Raw genomic sequence first — 17,170 nt, 5'->3', positions numbered from 1 at the left:
CTGTCATTTCCATTTCCTCCTGCTCTGCTCTGCTCACTCTCTCGCTCTCCTTGCTCTCACATTCTCATTACCTACATGCTTTTTAAAACTGGTTGACACTGGAGCTGCTGAGATGGGTAACCAGGTAAAAGTGCTTGCTGCCCAACTTAACAATCTGAGTTCAGTCCCCACAACCTGCTTCTAGAAGCTGTCCTCTGACCTGCAAACAGGCACTGGCACATGCCACATGTGTATTACGCATGCACTTGCACACACATTCAGTCATTTTCTGTCCACTGAAGTGTGGAGATTTTAAAAACTGACTTGATCTTTGCCCCATGACATTACAATTCTGATTAATGTTTTATTCTATTTTAGTCTTCTTCCTGAGGTTGAACAATTTTTCTTCCTCTGTACTTTGGCCAATTTGGATTTTTCTTTTTGTTCTTGGATGGCATTACTTATTATATGCATTCATAAAAACACCCTTGTTTTCTATCCATGCACAGTTCTAAAGTGCCAAAGTCTAGGTTACGTTAACACCTGTTACCCAGCATTCTTCCTTTTTAGTCATAAAGCCGTATCTTATATTCTGTTCTAAGGCTATTATTGATATTATACTAAGTTTGTCACCATTTTCTGAACCATCTTAAACTTCGTTCTAATAGACATTAAACTATTGCTTTTTACCTTCACCCTGTGGAGGCTTCACTTCACATCATATGAAACACTTTGTCCTTAATAGAGTCCCAAGCTTGGTCTTGACTGGTCCCTGGCCACTCTGGGTTTCTGAAGGGAAGCATGCATATTTATCAAGCCCTCCTAATGTGTCAGAATTCAAACAGGAAGCTATCTTCTCTCAAAATGGAGAGCAATGTCTTTAGGCCCTGGCCTGGCTTTTCACCTAGATCTGTGGATTTTTCTACGCATACAGAAAATAAGGAGTAAGCTGAGGACTTAGGACAGAGATCAGAAGACTCGCATGCCACTCCAGAGCATCTTTGCCACTCCAGAGCATCTTTGCCACTCCAGAGCATCTTTGCCACTCCAGAGCATCTTTTCTAAGGGCTCCTTCTTCAGTGTCCAGCTCCCTTTGGAGCCCACAGTTCCATCCACTAGCCATCTCAAGCCAGCATGGTTGAATGTCTGGAAATGTCTCAACAGGAAAAGCCACATTGGCAAAATTCTCAGCCTGCTCTCTGGCTCCCCCAGTATCTTCCAACAATCATGCAAGGGTAAGAGAGTTTATGATTTGAGGGAGTGTGAGCCATTTAATTACCAAACCTAGAATTCCTTTATATTTAAATATTTGGTTTAACACCCCTGGGAAAAAAAAATATAGAACTGACCTAAGCTACTTGTCTCTTTCCTCTTGTGTGTGCCAATAGTCTCAAAATGGGATGTTTTGTATACATTACAATATTTCATCCCAAATGAAATGTCAAAATATTTTCTAGCTAATGCATATATAATACCACAAGGTAGAAAAAGTTTCAACCAATATTCATGAATAGACTGAGCTCAAGTTGACTAGGCTATGGAAATACTCATGACTGTAACGAAGCTACTTCTATTCCAGAAGGACAAAGGTAAAGCACTTTGCAGCTATTAAACAAAAGAGCCTTTTAAAACTAGTAAGTGGACAGTGTAAGTTTATCCATGTGTACATGTGTGCATGTGTGATGACTAACATCAACATTCAGTATCCTCTTCCTCTATTTTGTTCCACTATTTATTACTATTATTATTATTATTATTATTATTATTATTATTATTATTATTATTACCATTAAGCATAAGGTAGTCTGGAACTTGCTATGTAGATCAGGCTGGCCTCGAACTCGGAAATCTGTCTGTCTGCCTCCTGAGTGCTGGGATTTAAGGAATGAGTCAGTACACACAGCTATCAACTTACCTTCTGAAACAGTCTCGCACTCAACAAGGCGCACACAGATTCCGGACACTCCAGGGAAGCTGCCTGCTTCTGCTCCCGCCTAGCATTAGTGTTGGTTATACACTGCCACACTTGAATTCTTCTACCAACTAAGGCATCTCCTCCTTCCCAGACAGCCACCTTTCTTTTAAAAAAAGACTTATTTATGTTATGAATATGAATACACTATAGTTCTTTTCAGACACACCGGAAGAGGGAATCAGATCCCACCCATTACAGATGGCTGTGAGCCACCATGTGGTTGCTGGGAATTGAACTCAGAACCTCTGGAAGAGCAGCCAGTGCCATCTCTCCAGCCCAACAGCTACCTTTTTATAAAGGAGATTATAAAGCAATATATGAAGAGTTAGCAATCTTTTATTTGCTTTTCTTGCGGATTCATGCTGCTTTGTTCCTGAAAAAGTTCAAGTGATTCATTGTCCAATTTCCTCACGTTATTGTTTGTCCCAAACTCCTTGCCTCGATTCGGTTCAGTTTTCCTGCTCGATCTGCGCAAGTGTGAGCACCCTGACAAGTAGCCAACAACACCTCACGATGGAATGGGGGAAGCTGTCGCTGGAAAGCAAATGCTTCCCAACCTGCTTCTCCTTGATTACTTACTTATATCTTCTTCATAATTGACAGCCAGGCCATTTGTCATATAAATACCACATCCCTCAATCTCACTGAAATTATTGTGAGAAAACAGACAATGTCCATGTTCAGAGTCCATCAGTACTTTGGGATTCCGGTATAGAGAAAAGACTTAGCATTTCCATCTCCAGTGGGTGCAGGCTGCCCCCTGTAATGACCAAAGAATGCAGTGGTTCTCCCAAGCTCACTGTGCACATCTGCCGCAATGTCCCTGCTGCAATTTTCTGGTCTTCAGCTCCAACTCTGGCTAAGCCAACACAGAGTGTCTCCTCGGTGATTGCTGTTTAAGAAAGGGGTTGGGGGAGGAGACAGAAAGATGCAGATCAATTCAGCAAGTGCTCGGCCTTCCTCGACATTCAAAGTAACAGTACGACAAGTGCACTGAAAACTTCTAAATGTTGCTACTGACTCACTACAGACAAATCACTTTACCTTTTGGGAATTTCAAAGATTAACCCAAGCTTATGTTTTAACAACTGGAAAAAAATTAGCTATATTTATACTCCACATAATGATATAACATTTATATTAAAACAGGTTCTGAGTGTACATCTTTATGACTCACACATACTATAAAGATTTAGGTTTGGGGGCTGGTGAGATGGCTCAACGGGTAAGAGCACTGACAGCTCTTCCGAAGGTCTTGAGTTCAAATCCCAGCAACCACATGGTGGCTTACAACCATCTGTAATGAGATCTGATGCCCTCTTCTGGTGTGTCTGAAGACAGCTACAATGTACTTATTTATAATAATAAATAAATCTTTAAAAAAAAAATATTTAGGTTTGACTTTATTATTTGTGTGGGTGTTAGTGTATGCCCACATCTGTATCCATGTGCTTGCAGGTCCCCATGAAGGCAGAAGAGAGAACTGGATCTCCTGAAGCTGGAATTACAGGTGCTTGGAACCTAACTTGGATCCTCTTTAAGAACAGCAAGTGTTTGGAAGGACTGAATCATCCCTCCTGCACCAACACACATATTTTAAGTAAATTCTTGAGATACATTTATACTGACCAAGACACAGTAAAAATTAGACAACTCAGAAAACTTCACAGGTGTGAGTTTCTGCTCAGCCATCTAATTAAATATTAACTTCATTTTTTTTTAATTTCTTTCTTTTTTTTTTTTTTGGTTTTTTGAGACAGAGTTTCTCTGTATAGCCCTGGTTGTCCTGGAACTCACTCTGTAGACCAGGCTGGCCTCGAACTCAGAAATCTGCCTGCCTCTGCCTCCCATGTGCTGGGATTAAAGATGTGCGCCACCACCACCTGGCGTTTTTTTAATTTTAAAAGATGTTTTGTGCTGGGCAGGCTGAGTTCCAGGACAGCCAGGGCTACACAGAGAAACCCTATCTCAAAAAACCAAAAAAAGAAAAAGAAAAAGAAAAGAAAAAAAGAAAAGCTGTCTTCACTGATAAGTGATTTAAAAAGAAGTGGGACAGGATTCATACAAGGCAAAGAGGGAATTGCAAACAGGAATAAAATATGCAATGATTGGGTCGCAGGAGGGCTGGGGGGTAGCAAGGACTCGCCACTATGCATTGATGGCCTGGGTTTGACTCCTGGGACCCACATGATGAGAGAAGTGACTCTTGAAAGTATTTCCTCCGACCTCCATATGTACACTAGGGCAAGTGTACACACACATAAAAATAAATACATGGAATAGAGACTTAAAAGTATAGAATGATCGCCCAGAACTACCTCAATGCATGTTCTCATGAGAGGTCAGGTGCTCAAAAGGCAGTGCCCAGAGAGAAGACGACAGGTACATTCAAGCAGTTCTCAGCAATTAGTCCAGTCCAGACACACTTTACTGCAGACTACACAGGTGGCCTATCTATAAGGCACACAAGAGAAACCCTTATCTTTATCCTAAGGAAAACTATTTTATATTTCAGTGTTGAGGAGAAAAAGCAGAATAAATGTATTTATGTAGTACAGATCATATTGACTAGATATAAGTGATGCCTAGATCTCTATTTTATCAAACATTTACACATTAGGATTTTAACATAAAACCTGATTATGAGTCTTTGATAAAAAGTTATTTTTAAGAATTTAAATTATGACAGTTTTAGTTTGAAGAGCTTAAATCCTGTGAGATTTTAAATAAAAAACCAAGACAAACAAAAACCAAGAAATATGTAAGAAGGTAAAAGCACTGACCCTCCTTCAGTGTGGTCTGAGTGTATAACAGATATGCCATGACGTAGGTGTCTGTAGGGGATAACGGAAGACTCTCATGTGTCCTAAGTACCTGGTTCTTCCCCGCGTGCTCTCTGATTTTGAACAATTTCTAGAAGTTGCTGGGCTGCCTGGTTCACACTCATGTACCGAGGAGGTTCATAGATCTTTCTTCCCCTGCAAGCATAAACCAGACATCAGTGTTCTTTCCCAGGACATTTCAGTGTGGCATTCAGTGCAGGTCCTCCACAGGTCCTCCCGAGTGGCACAGCCCTCACTCAGCAGCCTCGCATGATACCCACTGCTATACAAACCATGTCTGGGTCCAGTGACCGAGTTTCTTAAGCTTTTTCCTATTGTTCTACCTGACATGTTCCCAGTGACACTGCAATGACAGCAAGATGAATACTTGGGCAAGGATACACATCTGAATCAAGGTTATGTTTATTAAAAGTGATGCTTTGGGTATAGCCATCCCAATGATCAACACAGCCAACACCCCTGCTGCTTCAGGGTTTGTTATTTTCATGGTGCTGGGTCTGGACCCAGGACCCAGGGCATGCTAGCCATTTCTGTATTAACATGCTCCTATATGTTCTTCTTACTTCTTCCTCTAAGAAAAGGAACTGTCAGGGTCTGAAAATCCTCAGCAGTGATATATATGTATTTCTGCATGCCTCAAAACGCTAGCAAGTTTACCAAGTGATCAATAACAAAAAATGGAAGGTCCTGAAACCTTCAGTCTGCACTGATCATTTTATTGCTTGGCAATTCTCCAAGTTAATACTACCCAGCAGAAGCATAGCAAACGCTCCAGGCACTACATGAATGAGTTAGAGGCAAAATTGGTTTTAATAACATGTAAATAAGTTTAATCTAATACCATCACAATCTTAGATTTGAATATCTAATTCACAAATAAGTATTAAACATTGCTTTTATACCAAGTCTCTGATATCTGATAAGTACTTTCAGCACATTTTCATTTATTATGTTTTTCTCAGAAATATTTAATATGTATACAAAATATATGGTCATAAAATAGATTTCTGAGGATAAGTTGGAGGGAGGGCATAACTCAATATATTGTGTACATATATGAAATTCTCAAAGAATAAAAGTATATTTAAAAAATAAATTTATATATTGTTATAAGTTGTCTCAAGCAACCTGAAGGTTTTGAAATTACCAGTGTAAAAGTAAATGAAAACTTGGGAACCTCAGCTTCATCAGCTTATTCTTCATCAGCTTATTCCAGGTGCTCACTGGCATGTGTGGGGGAACTGCTGTAGCACACACTGCCTCACTCAGAGAGGACCCCGTCCTCATACAAGGGGAGGAGCTGCTGTAGTGCACACTATCTCACTCAGAGAGGACCCCGTCCTCATACATGGGGAGGAGCGAGCCCAAAAGCAGCAGCAACCAGAGGCTGATATCAGATTCAAAGCCAACACATGATCTCCCAACACATTAATTCGTTCCACACCATTTACTGGGTGAGCATTAAATGGCTGTCACCATTCTCAGTGTTGGATCTATGAATTCTACTGCTCTTTTCACCGATCATCCTGCTCTCTCACTGTGTAACTGTTCTGAGAGCTCATTTCTCAAGCATCTTTAGACTTGGGGAATTGAAGTAGAACTAAGGGACTTTGTCAGAGAATTAAAACAGATGTGCAGCACCCGCAGCACAGACTCACCTGATGAGATTCTCCAGAGACTGCTCCTTCACTTTGATATCTGTAGGGAGTAAAAGACACCTCCTTCAGTTCAGTTATTTTACCACAAACCCTTCATCTTCCAGAGCCCCCTAAATGCAGAAGTTTGAGTTTGTGTTGTCACTGCTCAAACTTGTGTGTAATTATTTTCCTCCTAAGGCTAGAGAGGAGCGGAAGCCTGTGGCTGTGGAAAGGCCCCTATGCTAGAAAGCAAATGGGAGTTTGGCCCTGACACCATCCTGCAGGGATCTAGTTTCCTGCTGGAAAAGATAATAAGGGAAAGCATTAGGTAACAGTAGCGTGTGCACTGCCTAATAGCTAATAGCTTATACTCCTACACTTACCTGTATTTCAGGCATCTGACTATAGAAGTCTCAACAATGACACCTAAGTCAAAAAAGAGATTCTTGCCATATTTTTAAAAGAAATGTCTGCTTTCATACAAAGGATACGACATACCACAATAAGGAATGAATACTTTAGTAACAGAGCTTCTGGAGTCTACACCAGATACCGGGTCCATAGTGACCAGCACACATGCTGCACTCATGATGTCTGACAGGACCCCATGCAAAGACTTGGTCCATAGCACTTCACTCCCACTGCTGCCTGGCTGAACTACTTAGGAAATGCTGAAAAGCCAGACTGGCTCTGTGTCCTCACAGGAACTTCACACAAGGTCAACAGCTGCTTCCTGCTTTACGTGCAAAACGAATGGCTCAGCATTTCTGTAAAAATAAATGTTATAACTGAAGAGTCTCTGATAGACTTCTACAACTTTCTAAAGTGATAGCAAAAGCTTTTCTTATTGACAAATACTACAAAGTTTACCTAGAAATTACAACAGCAATCAACCTCTCATCTGGTTCTCAGTGTCTGTGGTAGAATGTTAACTGTTTCCCAAATGTGAAATATTTAATGGTTCTATTTGCCTGGCACATAAAAAAACGAACACTATTGAAAAAAATGGCCTCTGATACAATTAGTAGTAGAAGTCATATTTTACTTTAAATGCTGTCTTCAATATTAAGGTAAAACACCTTTATTAAGTCATTCACTGTAACAAGTTTACTGAAAGATGTAAATAAACCACAGATGTCTACTGAGTATGTGAGCAATGCTCCCTACTCCCTACTCCCAGGCCATCTGAAACTATGCTGAAGAAGTAAGCTCCAATTATTTCATGCCGCCTTTGTTGATTTCTACTCTAATGCTTTGTACTTAAAATACCTACGTAACTACTGTTCTACTAACTTCTGACTACATCACACATATCTTGTCTCTAACTAAACAATCCATTTTCTGCAGTTTCCTCCTAAGCTCTTGCTTCCTAATCCCTGAAGAGGCAGACTCACAGCAGGCATTCAGCAACCACACACTAATTTAAATGATGAGATCCATGGCTGGAGAACTGGAAGCCTGACACCCTACACTCCACACCCAAATACATAAATTAAATAAGGCAAACAACAACTATCTGAGTCATTGTTCCAACGGTTGTTAAGAAACACCAGGACCAATTCTTATAAAACAAAGCCTTTAACTGGGGCTTGCTAACAGCTTCAGAGGCTCTGCCCATTATCATCATAGTAGGGAGCAGGCAGCATGGCAGCACATATAGTGCTGGAGAAGTAGCTGAGAATTCCACATTCTGATGTATAGGCAGCAGGAAGAAGATACAAGAGTAAACCTCAAGGCCCACCCCCACTGACACACTTCCTCCAGTAAGGACATGCCCACACCAACAGGCCACACCTCTTTTTTTTTTTTTTTAAAGATTTATTTATTGTCATATGTAAGTACACTGTAGCTGTCTTCAGACACACCAGAAGAGGGCTTCAGATCTCATTATGGATGGTTGTGAGCTACCATGTGGTTGCTGGGAATTGAACTCATGACCTCTGGAAGAACAGTCAGTGCTCTTAACCATTGAGCCATCTCACCAGCACAGGCCACATCTCTTAATCTTTCTAATCCTTCCAGATTCCCACTCCCTGATGACTAAACATTCGAATATATGAGACTATGGGGGCCATTCTTACTCAACCACCATCACAACACCATAAACAACCAAAAAAAAAAAAAAGGATTGACCTGTGACTGGGGGGTGGGTTGGTAGGATGGCTAAGCACACACACATACTTGCTGCTTACATGGATGACTTGAATTTGATCCACAGGAGCTTTACAGTGTAAAGAGAGAGCTAATAAACTAATTCCACAAGTTATCCTCTGACTTCCACACATGTGCTGTGGCATGCACATGCATATACACACATACAAATAGAATAATAGAAAATTTACCACAACTAGTTTGAGAAGCACTCCTCTCACAACCCCATGAGGGTGATTTGTTTTATGTTTTTGGTTTTTTGGTTTTTTAATTTGATAATATGAAGGCAAAAGCCAAGAATTACATCTCAATATTTTCTAGCTGGTAAGCAGAGACACTAGGATTTTATCTTCTGGGCTCCAACTCTAAATATCATTTCAGGGTTAATTTAAGATGCCAGCTGTGTTCTGGTATCTGGAGGAACATGAACATGTTCCCAGCATTCCTTTCTAGAGTATTTAAGCTTAGCAGAGGCTCCAAGACACGGGACTTGTTAAACCTTGTGATCACTGCTAGAAGGCAAAGCCCACGTGCATCTGAAACACAGTACTATTATTGTGCTGAACAAAGCAGGTCTAGCCATCTATGTTACACAGGAAATAACACTTGGGCAGGACAGTACAGTGAAGGGAGCTGGGAATAGTGGGGCATTTGGATTCTGTTCTGTTAATGAGTAAATGGAAAAAGTTCAGCAGCAACATCATCTGCAAATCAGCTTCTAACTAAATGATCCTGGAGTGTCTTCCAGAGGACCACTTTGTGATTTTGGTGCAGAATATCCTAGAAGATGCAGAATGGTTGGTGACAAGAATAAATGCTACCTGTCTGCTGAACTGTAAGAATGATGGACAACCTTGTAAACACAGACTCTTAGAAGGATCTATAGGTTATAGGAGGGAGCAGCATGAACATAGATTTATGTGGTATTTAGTGCTGAAAGTCTGGGAGAGTGCTGTGTGCGTACAGTGGCAAGCATGTATCTTTCCCCACCACCCCTACCTAGTTATTTCCACAACAGTTTTAATTCCATCACAAAATGAAGACGGGAATTCTGACAGTTACACCGTGTGAGGGCTTCCCAGTGCTTACCAAGTAAGCACAGTGTGTGCATGCCGTTTTCTCGGTTCTTCTTCACCTTGTCAAAGAAGCTCTCTGGTCTCCAAGTGTCCGTCCAAAAAACAATAGAAACTGTTTCTCCAAACTTGTACAACTAGAAAAATAAAACATTACTTAACGATACGACAATCACTACTTACTGTCTTATAGGTCAAGAACCCTGAAATCGGGCTGAAGACACGGCTTAGGCTGAGAGAAGACTCAGCAGTTAATTGCTAGTACCACACTGGCAGGGGACCCAAGTCTGAGAAGTTCATAATCACCAGCAACTCTAGCTCCAGGAAGATCTGACCCTTCTGGCCTCTGTAAGCACCTGCACTCACATGAACTTACTGTTCCCATATACACATTATACAGGACTTACAACAGTTCTCAAAAGTTTAATATTCCCTTTCACTGATAAGACTAAGAGCAATTGACTAACCTAAAGTCACACAGCTAAAAATAAATAAATACACAAACTTAGGTCTGAGCATATGTTCTTATCCATCATATCAGCTAAATAAAATCGCAAACCACATACTCATTCCTGCTACTGATCACAGCCTATACCCTCCCAATTTAACAATATCTTTGCCTTTCATTTGAAAGTCCACCGATAAGGACCTTTCTCCAAATCTCCATCCCACGCCAGTGGTTCACCTCGTTTCCATATCACTATAACCAGGAAGCTTGGGCTTTTAAACCAGCGAACTACACTAGCCCACACAAGGGCAGTGAAATTTTAGAGGCTGGCTCTGTAGCTCACTAGCTATGAAGGAACAGCACCAATACAACCCATCCCCATCTATGGGGATCAACTGACACACAAACATTATTTATATGATGAAGTTACATAGTAAGATTATAATAGTTTTTATAGAGGCACTGTACAAAAGAGTTCTGTTTTCCAAGACAATGTACAGGAAAGCACAATGCTAAAGTTATAGAATGACTTAATTCTTCACCTTAAACAGCTTAATAAGACTTATAAGAAGTTAGAAAAGTGTAGACACTGAAAATCTAGAACTGTGTCACAGATTAGAAAGCATTCAACTTTCCTAAGCCTTGTGCTCTTCTGTGAAACCGAGGAGCTGGGTCCCAAGTGGGTACTGGTGATGCTGTTTCCTGTACAACAGCTTCCTTCTCACCTTGGTTGCAGAAGCTGTGGCAAGAGATGCCAAGAAGCAGACAGGAAGGAAGCAAGAAAAGGTGGGGCACTCAGGGCCCTCCTACTGCTCCAGAGCAGCTAACTATTCTCAGGCTCTATATACTGGGGTCTTAAAAGCTTTATCAGTCACATCACTTCTGGAGTTCTAAAGGGATGGCTATCATGTTCTTAGTATGCTATAGACTCTAATTTACCTATTAAGGAGCTTTATTCTCAAAGCCCATTTGAAAGTTATCCGAACAAATCATCCTCAGAGAAGTCATGCTACTATATAACAGCTGTGTTCACAACGACCATGCTGCTCCAAGTGATCAGCACTGTGACTTCCTGCCCTGTATACCAGGCACATAGCAGACACGTGTTTAAAATGATGAGGAAATGAATCTCTGGCCCTGTGAAAAAGGTAGCTCACCGAGCTGACAAAGACTCTGGGCTCACAAAGAGTGGTTCTGGTTAGCTGTGAGGTCACTGACAAGTCAAATGACATGTCGGATCTGGAAAAGACCCTCCTGCACGGTGAGCGCAATCAGCATACTTGTAAAGATTGAATAGCCGAGTGCCTAGTCATGCCTCGAAACACTGTTAGGGCTTAGTATACGATGTAATAATGTTCATGATTATATGAAGATGTTCTGAACTGCTGTATCTTGACAAAATCCAATGGCTGTCTTTACTAGCTGAGCTCAAAAAAATACTAAATATGCAAAACTACTCATAGTAAGCTACATTTAAAACAGACAAGCTCAACTAGACATCTTAAAGGAGGCTTGTCATCTCCCATCAAACTTGAAACACTTATGTTATTTCATAAAAACCTTCAGGAGAAAACCGTATTTCTATATAAATACTTAAGAAGCACTAACATTTTAAGAAACATGGACACAAAACCATGGAAGCAAGGAAGTTAAGTTCTTCATTCAAAGAGAGAGTTGAGAGCAAGCCTCGAACAGAAAATTGGGATGCTAGTCACATGGAACAGAACAGGAGGTTCTCTGTGAAAGACTGTGAACTGCAATCTCACTTAGGCACTGCCTTTAGGACCCTGATTTATAACTTTAGCCACTCCTGTGGCAAGGGTGCAGACTTCTTCAGTGAATGCTGGAACATTATGCAAACAGTTTCACCACTGAGATGCTATACCTCAAGGAACAGAAAGATCAGCTCTCTGCGTTTCACAACCAAAGGTCTTACCAGTAAGCTGTAAAGAGCAGCTAGAGCAAATCTCAGGGACAAGAACTGGGGTTGCAGATGCCTGGACACCAGCTGCTTTACAACTCTAGCCTGTGTGCTACCACCGTTCTTCCTGACAGTAGTATTGCTTCAAAGCTGGCAACGTTACTGCTTTAAACCTAACTTTGAAAACTACAAAAGCAGATATTTTCTCAGAAATACTAGGGGAGAATAGATCTGTTCTGTTTTCATCTGCAATGACTTAGAGAGGAAGCAGCCAATCTAACTTGATACTGGATCACGTTTTGTTAAAGAAAAAAGAAAAACAAAATCAGGAAGACAAAACCCTTCATTCATCCAAGCAGTCAGTGTGTAAGGTACAAACTATTGGGACAGAGGGAAAGGATGCACAGGAAAGATGATTAGTAGGCTGTAGCCAGTCCTTGCTGATGTGACACATGGACGCTGCCTATTCTGAGAGGACAACATTTGTCACACTCAGAGAAAAAGTACCCGAAAGGGTCCAGAAAGACAGACTGTACAGTGGAACTTAGAGAGAAAGAAAGGATGAAAGTGCAGGGGTGAGCATGAGGAAGAATAAGGAGGACAGACTGCGTAACCGTAACAATTACCTAGAAAGAGGAGCTATATCGGACTTGCCTCAATCTGCAGCTCACATGTCTGCTAGCTTCCCCAGCACTTCCCCATCAACTCCAGCTGCATAACTCACAAGGATGCTGACTACCCAAATAGCTCCCCACTGCTTTGAGCCCTTGACACCATTTGTCTGCATGGCTTCTAAGTCACCTCACTACCACCACCACTGCCTTCTACTCAAAAGTCTTCTACTCACATTGTTACATTTATTCATTTATTTAGTGTGTATACATACGTGCAGACATGCATGTGGCATACAAAGACAACCTGTGGAAGTTGGTTCTCTTTCTACACTCTGGGCACTGACCTCAGATCATCAGGCTTGATAGCAAGCGCTTTAACCTCCTGAGCCAGCTTGTACAGTACGGGTACTCGGTAAAACTCTATTAGGATGTAACACTTGTTATCTTGTATTTAAAATATTTTCTGTGGTTTACTGATTTCTTAAATGTGATAAATTAAGAAACATGATATAAATGTATATATATATTATATATTAGAAATTATAACTTGCTAAAACAAAACCAAAAACTATTAGGCTCCAGATGTAGGTTAAATTCGTGAACGTGAAGAGAAAGCAAAGTAAACAAAAAACCAAAATGTCCACCACACACCCAAAGACTCAAGAGTGACTCGTTTTCTTGTCTGTTCAGAGTATAGATCTTGGAGACATTTTGTTGTCATTGCTCTTATCCTGAATGAACTTTGTTTCACTGATATTACACTGATTTTTGCTGATACTAAGATTGTGAACATGGCTAAACATGAGGTACATATGTTGACTACAACATGTCGCAGAAGAACTATAAAAATCTATGATTTCCCCAGGCAGTGGTGGCTCACGCCTTTAATCCCAACACTTGGGAGGCAGAAGCAGGTAGATTTCTGAGGTCAAGGCCAGCCTGGTCTACAGAGTGAGTTCCAGGAGAGCCAGGGCTACACAGAGAAACCCTGTCTCGAAAAACCAAAAAGGAAAAAAAAACAATCAATGATTTCATATATAAGTGAAAATCCATTTATGGACCAACTATAAAGAATTATATTTTAAAGTATATTACTTCAAAGACAATAACGGATTTGGAAAGCAGAAGACACATAAGCAATTTGCCTCAGGAAATACCTGCTTCAAATAGGCTGTTTTTACAGTATTGTGATCAGTGCAATGGGAGGCGTAAAGGTGAGTAAGGTAAAGAACTGACATTAACTATGTGACTGCCAACACTGTACATGGGAAAGGCATCTACTGAGCTGTCTGAGAAAGAACTGACAGTAAACATGTGACCGCCAACACTGTACATGGGAGAGGCATCTGCCAAGCTGTTTGAGAAAGAACTAACAGTAACTATGTGACTGCCAACACTGTATATGGGAAAGGCATCTGCTGAGCTGTCTGAGTAGAACGGCTAGTGAGACCCACAATTTAGAAAAAATGATGGGGGCTGGTGAGATGGCTCAGTGGGTAAGAGCACTGAATGCTCTTCCAAAGGTCATGAGTTCAAATCCCAGCTCATGACCACCCATGAGATCTGATGCCCTCTTCTGGTGCATCTGAAGACAGCTACACTGTACTTATAATAAATAAATAAATCTTAAAAAAAAAAAAAAGAAGAAAGAATGATGAATCAGTGCTCTAAAACAGTGGGTAGAGGAGATTTGATGGTACACATATCATGCCAGCACTTTACTTGAGAGACTAACGTAGAGAGATGGTGAGTTCAAACCCAGCCTCAACTATAAAACCAGACCATGTCTCAGAAAATTAAAGCAAGAGCCAACAAGCTGGCTCAGAGGGTAAAGACGTCTGCCTCCCTCTAACTCTAATGAGCTGACTGTGACCCTTGAGATGCACATGGTAGAGGAGTGAACCTATTATACAAGCTGTCCCATGACGTATATGCACTTACTGTGACACACATGCACATAATGGGAAGAGAACATGTTTAATTACTATGCTAATGAGTTGTCATTTAAGAGACAGCTTAGGTGGGTTCTGTGGCGACCGCCATGCAGGGCTCCGCTCTTCTCGTTACCCAGCTCAGCGTCCCTTTGCTGTGCTGTATTTTCCTCCATTACTACAAACACTAGGTCCTACGCCACAATGAAGCTACCTGATGCTGTGAAACCTAACAGTAGGAATACGACAGCATCAACAGTACCAAGTACTAGTGTCATGGGATGAAAACAGAAAATAGGCTGTTTCTTTTTGAACATAATATACATTTCTCTAGAGCAGACATGTGCTATATAAACTAAAGAACACATGGCAATACTCAGCGTCACTTAAGCAATAGCCAGAGAAAGTGGAAGTGTTTCACAAGGATGAGAAAATTAGGCAATCATCCACAAGCTCCTCGAAGACAAGTTTATCACTGCATCCAGAGGCACTTACCAAGCAAGCACTGAGTAGATATGTAGTATTTACTGAATGAGTGTCTAACTTGTAAGCTTCTAAAACAGACGTTTTTACTAAGGATGATACTTATGGTACAGAATGCTACAACTCACATTGCCATCAATAACACTAATCAACAAAGATCCCCGCTGTCCAATAAACTACCAAGAGAAGGAGAGTCTCAGTAGTCTTAGCAGTCTACTCTAGTTCTCAACAGTCCTGCAAGCTCCTTCAGAAACTAACGAAAATAGACCAGCTTCAGGGGGGCGGCAAACCAGCAGTGTAAAGGCCTGGCCCGCTCTTGGGTTAGGGATGTGTAGCTGCTGCACCGAGGCCGAGGTGAGAGGCCTGTCTGCCTAGGCCTTCCACGGCTCTCCAAGCAGGCCTTTGTTACAACAACTTGATGCCTATTTTTGTAATCGTGACAAAGCACTCAGAGATGTCAGGACACCTCCCAAAAGTGAAACCTACTTCCCTTTACAAACTTAAGCAAGAAAACATAAGGAAGAGGCTGCTAACATTCTCATCTTGCAGGTGTATTTCTGGTAATCGACATCTGCACTTTCAGTTAGTACATTTACTTTCTAAGATCTTTACTGGCTTGTGCTGGTGGTTCCCTAAGCATGGCCTACACATGCAGCAGCACTTGAGTACTCACTAAAATGTAAATTCTCTTGGAGCTCGAGATGGCACCACAGAGTGTGTACTGCTCTGCCAGGGGACTTGAGACAGTTTATAGGTTGGACCGTTTATCAGTGCCTATAAACAGAGTTCCAGGGATTCAATACCCGCTTCTGGCTTATGTGGCATCCACATGTACCCTTACACACACAAAATACACACATCCATACCTTACAAACACAACATACACACATGAAAACTGTCTGTGAGAATCAGTTGTTCAGGTTACTGTCTTCCACAAATGATAGTCCACATAGTAAAGAGAAAAAGTCCAAAAAAGGAAAGGAATTCCTGAAGACATTCCATTACACATGATATATATGCACTTATTTACTAAATGTGCCATATATTCACAGCTGACCCTCCATGTCTATGCTTCTAACTCAATGAATTTGACTAACTATGGAACAAAAATATTTGGGGATGGGGAAAACTGTTTCTATAATTATGTACTACGTTTTCTTATCCAACCCTAGACAATATAGAACTGTGACTTTACATAACATCTGAACTGCACTCTGGAAATGGACTAAAGTATATGAGAGTCTGTGTGCAGGTTGTATGTATGCAAGTGTTATAGCATTTTATAGACAGAACTTGATCATCTGCAGATCTAGCTCTTCAGGGGTCTTAGAATTAGTAATTAGTGCTCATGAAAAAGACATGTCATTTCTTTTTTTTTGAGACAGGGTTTCTTGACATTTCTTAAAATGCCTTTTAGTTAGAACTGTGAAAACCAATCCCTCTTCCCCTGGAATGTGACTATTTTGGGTGGCACAGAGGTCTGTCTCCATAGAAGCTTCCTGAGGATCAGGGGAACAGGGCACAGCCGGTTCTTCACAGATGCTGTCAGTCCACAGACAGTTAGATACTATGACATGAGGGCGGGGACAGAGTCACAGCTGTCTAGAGAAAGTCTATAGTCAATCATGAAAGCTAGATCTTTTAAAGCAATATATTAAACATAAATATAATCTAAGGGGCTTATACGGAAACAGTCAAATCTCACAGCAAATTCCTCCCCAAATTCACCGCTTCCATTTTAGATACAGAACAATCACTTCTTGAAACAATTCAAGATTATAAAGACAGGGCCAGCAAATTTAGTTCTTAGTCTACACAACAGATACATGTGAGGGGTATTTGTTTTTTAGTGTTTAAGAAAATAAAACAAAAATAACACTTCTGGGAAACATGGTAAAGGGCTATTTTCTTCATAAGGCCTAAAATGAAAGCCAACATGAAAAGTGGATACTTCATTAGTTTGATATTTCTACTTCTTTTTTTAAATCATGTGTTAAATTAATTTATTTCTTCTTGTGTGCTTTCTTTGTCTGCTTCTCTGCTTGGTTTTTTTGGTCTTTTGTTTTCAGTAACCATTAAGTCTTTCAAGGTATTACTGCCCAAAGAGAAGATTTT

At 40.8% G+C, this 17,170-nt stretch overlaps 1 protein-coding gene across 2 annotated transcripts in view; it reads right to left on the bottom strand.

Annotated features, from left to right (window-relative positions):
- Positions 1–2,062: 2,062 nt before the first annotated feature.
- The window catches only part of Dph5 (diphthamide biosynthesis 5), a 28,668-nt gene continuing 13,560 nt past the window's right edge, over positions 2,063–17,170 (bottom strand). Inside the window, exons 5-8 of one of the 2 annotated variants that reach the window (XM_031375248.1) lie at positions 9,675–9,795; positions 6,456–6,495; positions 4,829–4,932; positions 2,063–2,846 (exon numbers count right to left, since the gene is read on the bottom strand). In XM_031375248.1, the coding sequence (XP_031231108.1) occupies positions 2,635–2,846; positions 4,829–4,932; positions 6,456–6,495; positions 9,675–9,795 (477 nt within the window). In that variant the 3' untranslated portion in view covers positions 2,063–2,634. The remainder of the gene's footprint in view (positions 2,847–4,828; positions 4,933–6,455; positions 6,496–9,674; positions 9,796–17,170) is intronic. The other variant, XM_031375249.1, reaches the window with a different exon arrangement.

Source organism: Mastomys coucha, unplaced genomic scaffold (assembly GCF_008632895.1).
Source record: "Mastomys coucha isolate ucsf_1 unplaced genomic scaffold, UCSF_Mcou_1 pScaffold16, whole genome shotgun sequence".
Taxonomy (NCBI): domain Eukaryota; kingdom Metazoa; phylum Chordata; class Mammalia; order Rodentia; family Muridae; genus Mastomys; species Mastomys coucha.
This window is presented reverse-complemented; position numbering and strand designations above follow the sequence as displayed.